We start from the raw sequence: 9,081 nt of genomic DNA on the forward strand, positions 1-9,081 counted from the left end.
GTTTATCTGGATATCGAGTTTTTGCCGTTACTGCAGTTTAGGGATTGCACGGCATTTTTACTACATAATATATTAAGTACTATCGGGCTAAGAAAAAAATAGAAATCCACTTATTTTTTCTTTTATGAAATTATGTAGTTTTCGAGCGACTTTAATACATGTAGCGTGACTTCAAGTATGGAGTCAGAGGAGAGGGTCATATTAAGTATTCAACGACATTGTATTTGGTACAATAAAGGGCGCGTGTGCGTGACGTGCGCTAAAATGTTGGAATCGCACACGCACACGTCACGCAAGTGGTGTGCCGTCTCTCATAAGGATCTGTATACTACAACGCGCACGTGCACGTGCACGTTTACGCACATGCATCCGGTGTGCACAGGCCTTAATTTATGGGTACTTATTATAAATACGACCTCGGTGGATTCGCTCCAGTTATTTCATGTAAAGTTTGGCAGTTGTTGTATTGTGTTATTGACTATTATCTTATCAGTTTCAATTTATTCTATAAAAATACAATCGGAATGTAAAGAGTACGGGTAATCTTTTACTCGTATAATTGCATTAAAATAGCGAATGAATCAAGTTGTAATTTTAAAAATAAGAAAGAGTTTAAAGCCTTTGCCTGCCGCGCGGCAGATGACCGATTTTAGTAAATATTACGGCGCCGTAATAGGTAAGCGTTAATTGTTTTTTACTGTTTAGCTTTTTCCTGCGGCTTTGCGAGTAGGAGACATTATTTTTTTATCAAAATTTCTCTAACAGATAGGATAAACCAATTTACCTGTACATGTATTGTAGTTTAATAACACCAGACCAGGCCACAACAGAAAACTGCGTCACGAAAATGTTTTTTTTTGTATTTAAGATTTTAATTATTGTATAGGTATGTGTTAGTTTGTAAGAATTGTAAGGTAATCTATGGGCCTCAGTTGCCTGATAATAAATCATTTGATTGATTGATTGACCCTTAACCACTGATCTATTTTTTGTACAATTTTACAGCACGATGTTATTAACACTACTAATCACTGTGTTTGTCTGTCTGCTGGCCATATTGTACATTCAGCACCGCAGGAACAGTCGCTTCTGGGCTGAACGGGGTGTGCCGCACTCCCCCCCACACCCATTGCTGGGTAACTTCGACTGCTTCTTCAAACAGAATGTGGTGGGTACAAAAAAACCAGCCAAGTGCGAGTCGCGTTCCAAGGGTTCCGTACATTTAGTCCGACTCACGCTTGACTGCACATTTCTAATAGGTTTTCCTGTCATCTATATGTAAAGAACTATTTTGTGAATTTTTTCCAAAATTTTTGACTCAGTAGTTTCGGAGATAAAGGGGGGGGGGATGGTCATTTTTTGGCTATTTTCTTAAATAACCTCTAACCTAATTATTTTAAAATTATAAAAAAATATTTGAAATTCTCAAAATGAGCTCTTTTATTTGATATACTTATGTATATTATAAGACAATATAGTAAAAAAAAACTTTATTTTTTCATTTTCTCATTTACCCTCCAAAAGTGGCCCCCATGTTTAAAATTCATTTGTTTATCTTTCATGTCTTTGGGTCACTAATTTACATATGTGTACCTACCAAATTTCAACTTAATTCGGCCAGTAGTTTCCGAGACAATAGGCTGTGACAGACGGACAGACAGACGCACGAGTGATCCTATTAGGGTTCCGTTTTTCCTTTTGAGGTACGGAACCCTAAAAATTGACCCCCCTATATATTGTCATATTTAGAGAATATGACAAAGTATACCAAAGAAACCTGCTTCAGGCTGAGAGTTTTCCAGCTGCAATCACGCTATTTCGTGCACTACAGCTGGTTTGCTGGGTGCATGTGGCAACAGCTGGCATAAGTTTCAAACTTAAGATCCACCCATCGAGAAGACCTAGTCACAAGCTGCGGGTGTTCCAGTCTGCGATTACGCTATTACGTGCATTTCAGCCCAGTTGTTAACAGATCAGGAATTCAGGTTGAAGGGTGATGCAATTTGGTAGTCCCGGAGGACCTACCAAATTCTTACGACACCAGGCGGCATAGCACGGTCGCGTTTTTATCCCTTGTCACCATGCCTGTCACGTTCTAACAAGTATGTAAGTGCGAAAGGGACGCGCATAGTGATAGTCGAGCAAAATGGAACCGTGCTGAGCCCGCTGAACAGTCTGGTAACGCATAAAAATTGTTCGGGTGTCCCGCAATCCTTTGATAAAATAAACGAATCAGTGAAAATTATTTGAGTACAAAATATTTAAGCCGAAACCGAATAATCTTTTTGGTCAATCTTGGCTGTTGAACTTTCTATCGGCATGAAAAACTAATTTCTAAGTTAAGTACATTGTTATTACATGATATGTACGGTTACCATCAGTTTGTCACTGACATAAACGCCGTCGAGAACGTAATTTACTTTCTATACATCTCGCTCGCACTCGCATATTAGTGCAAACGGGACGTATAGAAAGTAAATTCCGTTCTCGACGGCGTTTATGTCAGTGACAAACTGATGGTAACCGTAATGGTGATGTGTGCGTAAACTCTTGTGCCTGATCATCAGTCAATCATTTATATCTCAAAATAGGACAACATTTATTAAACTCATATTATTTAGGTAAAAATAATCTTTATAAAAAAAATACTTTATTAAAGACAACATAATTATGGTCCATACATTTGTTAGTTATTTGCTAATGAATTTATGTTAGTAACAACAGTAACCTAATAAAATATTTAATAATTTATAAACAAAAGTGACTTTGTCCGCTGACCCATTGCCCATAACAGAGGACAATCTAGCTTATTAGCTATCATGTTTAGAATGCTGTTGGTATGTACTCCCGCGCACTCTGTCAAGCAGTGAGGCCGTTTTCTTGCGCCACACGGCATTGAAACCGTCTGTGCGCGCCTCGGCGAACATGGACGATGCGCTGCAGAAACGCGGCAGTCTCAACAGCATCCGAAACGCATTATTGTATTGAATGCGCAAGGCATTGTAAGCTCGCTGAGTATATCTAACCCACAGACTTGACGTGTACAATGATGTACAATAAGCCTTAAATAGAGTGATTTTGACTTCATCATAAAATTTAAAAAAATATAAAATTTCCAGATTATACTCAAAAACTGCAGTTCAAAATTGTTCAAAAAATTGTATCATGTTCCATATAATATTTATTTTTGCTATAAATTGTCCGAACTCTGCTGATCATCATCATTGGCCTTTGCGTCTATTGCAGACGATTTATGGTGTAACACCAGAGAGACACCATTTTTGGTGACTGGTGGCAGAAGTATACATAACGGATGATTTTTTCAGGGTATATGGATGCGTGATCTGCACGCAAAGTTCCAAGCCCCGTTAACTGGAATCTGGGTATTCCGGCAGCCTGTCCTGGTGGTAGCGGATCCTGAGGTCACGAGGCGTATCCTGCTGTCTGACAGCGACCTTTTCCGGAACAGATATTTGGCATCCGGAAAGTCTGATCCTGTTGGGGGGCTTAACATTTTCACCATTAAAGTGAGTATGGTTTAATTTCGCAATAAGATCGTCAAAGATTATATAAAAATACTGGTCTACATTTTTTAAGAATACAACCTAAACGTCAAAAAAATAAACAAAAAAACATTTTACTCATACTCATACTCATATTTTATTTATAATATAAATTACAGGTCAGGCTTACATGACTAAACTATATTAAAGGTAGATTTACAAATACAAGATTCATACATTTGAGACAAGAAATAAATATACCCTCTATTTTTTTTTTTTTTTTTTGTAAACATAATCAATTCAATCAAGTAAACTTAACAACACATCAAAGCATACCTAATAAAGCAAAACAGAAATACATATGTCATGTCAATCATAATTATAAATTAAAAAACAAAAAACTAAAATAATTCAATGTTTTGTTAAATAATTTTCGATAATTTTCTATAGTCAGATTAAGGCTTTCTAATAAAATAATCCATATTTTTACATTGGAATATGGCCCTACCACAAATAAGATTGTGTAGAGTAAGTTCTAGATAAGTCTGGAACGATTTTGATAGCTCACGCAGTGCAAGTGTTTTTTTAAACGTCAAACTTCTGTGAAATTATGACGTAAGTATAGATAACACTTTGCACTGCGTATGCTATTAAAATCGTTGCAGACTTATCTTGGTCTATCTCTATGTAGTTGGTTTGTAAAGCCGAATAGTAGCTCTTGGAGATTTAGGGTTAGGTATTGCGAGCGCGTTGCAAGTAAAGATAAGCGATTGCATTTGCAAGATAAGTTAAGATATCGCTTTTTATCGTGATGACAGCTGGAAAAAATATAATGACAGCTGGAAATAACATACTGACATTTCGTATTTTAGCTAAGTAAACTTTAGGATTGATCATTTTTTTTTTACAATATGAGTATAAATGTAAAATCTAAAAACACACACAAAATACATTTAAACACATTTTAAAAAACCTAACCTAGGGTGCCTCCATCAGCGCGAGAGGGCCCATATTTTCTGTATACACTTCACGATGTTTTTGTTAATTTAACTAAAATAAACAAATAATTTTCAATTAAAAATAAATATATCTTAACTACTCTAAACTAGTCTAGATATAGGAACCAGGAACACAGTTCATTATCAAGGGCTTTATCTATTTTTAGGATCCAACATGGAGTAACATTAGGCGGCGTATAACATACATATTCACGGCAGCAAAGCTAAAGGCGATGCATGGCCTGTTGTCGTCTAAATCAAAAGCGACCGTCAACCGAATACAGCAAGATAAGGCGAACAACAAGACCACGGAGATTAGGGCAAGTTCACGACCTTGGCATTTAAAACATTTGATATGTAGGTACTCTGACTATATTGGGCATTGCCTGATAAGATGGTGGATAAAATAAATAAAATAATTATGTAACATTCGTGTTTTGAACACATATCAAATCTGTAACGAATTTACACAATTTACATTTACACTTGTCGTAGTCGCGGATTATTGATGTCCCGTCAAACAGTTATCTGCGACCGCGACCGGTGTAACCTGTGACGAAACGTCAGAAATAACGGTATCACGTACGTATATTACGTCAGTAATGAATAAAATGCTTAACAAAATTGCAAATACAGAGTTATATTGTCACAAAATTATTTTAGGCTACTACCGCTTGCTGATGCTAGTGTATACATAGGTATACCACCGACTTTCCATATCATTAACCAGTTATGCTACATATGTGGCCACTGATGTCACAAACTATTGTCTGTTTGTATTTGGTCATAAAATTATCTGTCCCCTACCAGACCCTCTTTACTGACTACACCACCGACATCATCGGAACATCCCTCTTCGGCATGCAGAACGATGCCGTCGGCACTGGTGACAGTGCCCTCCGTGCTGTTACTCGGGAGTTCATGAGATTCGATTGGTTTCGCGGGCTGTCTATTTACAGCATATTCTTCTGGCCTGCTCTTGTGGATATTTTCAGGTATCATCTTTTTAGTTAATGTACATCAGTTAGCAACAAGTTAATTATCAATCTATCTATATTCGTCCTATATTTCGCGATTTCGGGGTTGGTTCCATAGTAAAAGTTGCTCAGTATAATCCCAAAACCTGCCTGGCATCAGGAATGCACTTATTTTTTAGCCACACTGTATATTTATTTATACCAAATTTTATTACCGCCACGTCATGGCAGTCATGCTCATTTCCCACCCTTCGTTATTTTTTCCCATTTTTCAGGTTCTCGTTTTTCCCGAAAAAAAGTGTGGATTTCTTTAGAAAGACTGTGAATACGATAATTGAACACAGAACAACCAACAACCTTGAAAACAATGATCTTCTTGACGCTTTGGTTAAGATGAAGAAAGAAAAACTTGACGATGGGCAAGGTAAAACTTTGTGGTTATAGTATAAAGGGGTACAAGTTTCACGCAGCTTAGCTGAAACGGGCACAAGTTCCATTATCCTACCACTACCTACCATTTTTCACCTAAACCGCGCGAAATTAACCTGTAATGTACATGTGAATTGCAATAAATAAATACAATACAATAAAAAATAATAGGAAACTTGTACTCATTCTCAATAGAGTGGCGGAACTCTTAACACCAAACTATCATTTCACATATATCGGAAATACAGGTTACTGAAATAGTGAATTTGACTATCATAAATTACACGTGTTATAAATTAAATTGTGCTATAAATATATAAATATAAACTATAATAGGCAGGTACATATAACAAATATTATCTAAGAAAATCTAATCTAGATTACATGGCGGTACAATTTTTATACATTTAGTAAAGAGTGGCGCGAGTGTGCATTAGATAGAATCAAATGGCAGGAAAGAAGGGAGGCCTTTGCCCAGCAGCGGAAAACTCTCATAGGATAGTAAAAAAATGATTATGATGATAATGATTATGTTGTTGATGAATATAATTCCATATGTTTCAGAATTTAGTGATGACCTGCTAGCCGCCCAGGCTACTATCATGCTGCAAGGAGGATTCGACACTTCGGCAGTCGCTCTCACATTCATGGTGAACGAGCTAGCTCACAATTCCAAGATACAGGTAATGAAAGAGATTATGATTTGGTTCCATAATAGACAGTTGATCCACAAAACAAAACTTCCAAGTTTTAAATGTAGGTGATCTAAATAATTAACTTCTTTCAGGAAAAACTATACAAGGAATTAAGTGAGGCTAAAAAGAAGAAAGATGGTGCTGACTTCAATTTTAGTGATTTGGAGAAATTGGTTTATCTAAACTGTGTTATTAAAGGTAAATACCGTTTATACCGTGACAAGTGATCCCATAAGTGTACCGCGAACAAAGTTTTGTGCGGTACACTAAAAATAGATTTTTAGGTGCTGATTATTGCAAACCTGGACCGTTAATAAAATTTACGTCTATATCATTATGATTGAGTTAAGTAATATAATTATGACATTTATGACTCAAAAGGTGTTGACAGTTAGTAATTTCATTAAAAGTAGACATTTTTACAGATATTTAAAAAATTGCCTATATTTATCGTAGGAATAAAATGTATTATTCCCTTATTAATAAATAATCTTCGTCTATGTAAACGCTCATAATTAATATTAGCCCCTATATTGAATGATTTATAAATTTTACATGAAAAATAACAAATGAACCGAATAATTAATTCCGGGTAAATTTAAGTTCGATTTTTAAAGATTTAAATACTAACTTTAAATATGACTCACAATGGCTTAAATCATATTTAAATCGCATGAGTGGAGCCGGAGCTACTAGCAACTTCTAGATTAACTCTCTTAAACAGAAAATAAACAGTCCATAATTGAGTTTTTTTACCATTTTTTCTTTTACAGAGACGCATGAGTGGAGCCGGAGCTACTAGTAACTTCTAGATTAACTCTCATAAACAGAAAATAAACAGTCCATAATTGAGCTTTTTTACCATTTTTTCTTTTACAGAGAGCTTGCGAAGATACCCTCCAATGGGCTGGCTGGACCGCATCAGCTCCGTCGACTACAAGATCAACGACTCCTTTACCCTCCCTGCGAACATCCCCGTCTACATCAACGCCATTGGCATGCACCATGACCCCAAGTTGTTCCCTGAACCTTACAAGTTCGACCCTGATAGATTCTTGCCCGAGAATGAGCAGAATTTTGTCCCTTTCTCGTATTTGCCATTTGGAGATGGTCCCAGAATGTGTTTAGGTAAGTTTTGGTGTACAATATTAAGAGTTCATTTAGACGGTGCGGTGCACGCGAGTTTCATTACATTTGGTCATCTTCATCATCCTCCTAGTTTTTGTCCCGTACAGTGACAGGGTCCGCTTTCCGGTTTTTTCCTTCAGCATCGTCTTCAGCTAACACACAGGCGATGGCATTGAGCCACCGCTGCTTTGGTTTGCCCCTCCTGTTTGGGCCTGGCAAGGCAAAACGAAGGGGTCTGTTACTTGCTTATTCCGGCGGCCTTATTTTGACCTGCCCAAACCACCTCAGTATCGGCGACATAGCGGTATTTGAGCGGTCGGCTAAATTGAATGTTTCCTCAATAGTCCGCAATGTAACTAAACTCGCAATGAGCCCTTTAGAACAATCAGAGATGTCCTACGCTACATTTATGAACCAAAAATGTGTACCTATGTGAAAATGCAAATTTTTGAATCACAACGGCATGATTATCTTCTGCAGGTAAACGTTTTGCACTGATGTCCATGTGGTACCTGCTGTCAGAACTCATCCTGAGCATGGAGCTCCAGCCTCTGCCCTGCTCGACGATGCCAAGCAAAGTGATCTTCGAGTCAAAAGCCCCATTCCTTATGCCGGAGCATCCTATATCTGTCGAGTTTATACCGAGGAACTGAGGGTGTACCGCGAAAACCGAAACTTTGTTATCAGCCTCTCAATCACTCTTGAAAGTTAGAGTGATAGAGGCAATTAGACAAACGAACGAAATAAATAATTCGCAGTAGGAACTGAAATAAGATTTAGATGTGTTTACTTTTTTGTATTTATTTATTAAATAAACCTTTTCCAGATTTTGATAATTTGTATCGAACGTGATTTAAAAAAAACTCCGAACTTCGCTATCTAGAATTTTCGTATAAATGGGCATGGGAAGGGTGCAATGAAACCAAAGCATTTACCTGTACAACAATCCTCGACTCGCTAAATATCACATAGGTATACCTAGTAACCTAACACAATAGTCAGCTAATTAGCAGTTTTGACATTAATCGTAAAGCCTCATTAGCGCTTAATTGGCAGATTAATTGACACGATAATAATGTCGACAGGAACTATTCAAAATTCATGTGCGGCGTTCCGGTAACGCGGGATGCATGTTTGTAGAACGACTACATTAAAGAATAATAATGCTGACATTGCTGACATTTTGACATTATCATAGGCGAGATCGACCTCCTAGCCTGGTTGGTACCTAGTGACCATGCCATGGGTTTGAATCCCGGTATGGGCATTTATTTGTGTGCTTATCACGAAAATTTGTTCCTGAGTTATTGATGTTATCTATAGTACTGCACGCTGAGCGAGAAAAATAAAT

The 9,081-nt window shown here is 37.1% G+C and overlaps 1 protein-coding gene across 1 annotated transcript; it reads left to right on the top strand.

Annotated features, from left to right (window-relative positions):
• Positions 1-1,009: 1,009 nt before the first annotated feature.
• Positions 1,010-8,383, top strand: LOC134798995 (cytochrome P450 6k1-like). Its single transcript, XM_063771420.1, has 9 exons — positions 1,010-1,168; positions 3,327-3,527; positions 4,669-4,821; positions 5,312-5,496; positions 5,754-5,902; positions 6,472-6,590; positions 6,695-6,800; positions 7,482-7,730; positions 8,211-8,383. The coding sequence occupies exons 1-9, from the start codon at positions 1,010-1,012 to the stop codon at positions 8,381-8,383; spliced, it is 1,494 nt and encodes a 497-aa protein (XP_063627490.1).
• Positions 8,384-9,081: the final 698 nt, after the last annotated feature.

The sequence above is a fragment of the Cydia splendana genome, chromosome 17 (genome assembly GCF_910591565.1).
Source record: "Cydia splendana chromosome 17, ilCydSple1.2, whole genome shotgun sequence".
NCBI classification, from domain to species: Eukaryota; Metazoa; Arthropoda; class Insecta; order Lepidoptera; family Tortricidae; genus Cydia; species Cydia splendana.

What these genes read in the sequence shown, in the direction of transcription:
- LOC134798995 (XM_063771420.1), top strand. Translation starts at nt 1,010, where the DNA reads ATGTTATTAACACTACTAATCACTGTGTTTGTCTGTCTGCTGGCCATA. An exon ending in GCTTCTTCAAACAGAATGTG is followed by an intron (nt 1,169 to 3,326) that starts GTGGGTACAAAA and finishes TGATTTTTTCAG; the next exon opens with GGTATATGGATGCGTGATCT. An exon ending in GCTCTTGTGGATATTTTCAG is followed by an intron (nt 5,497 to 5,753) that starts GTATCATCTTTT and finishes CCCATTTTTCAG; the next exon opens with GTTCTCGTTTTTCCCGAAAA.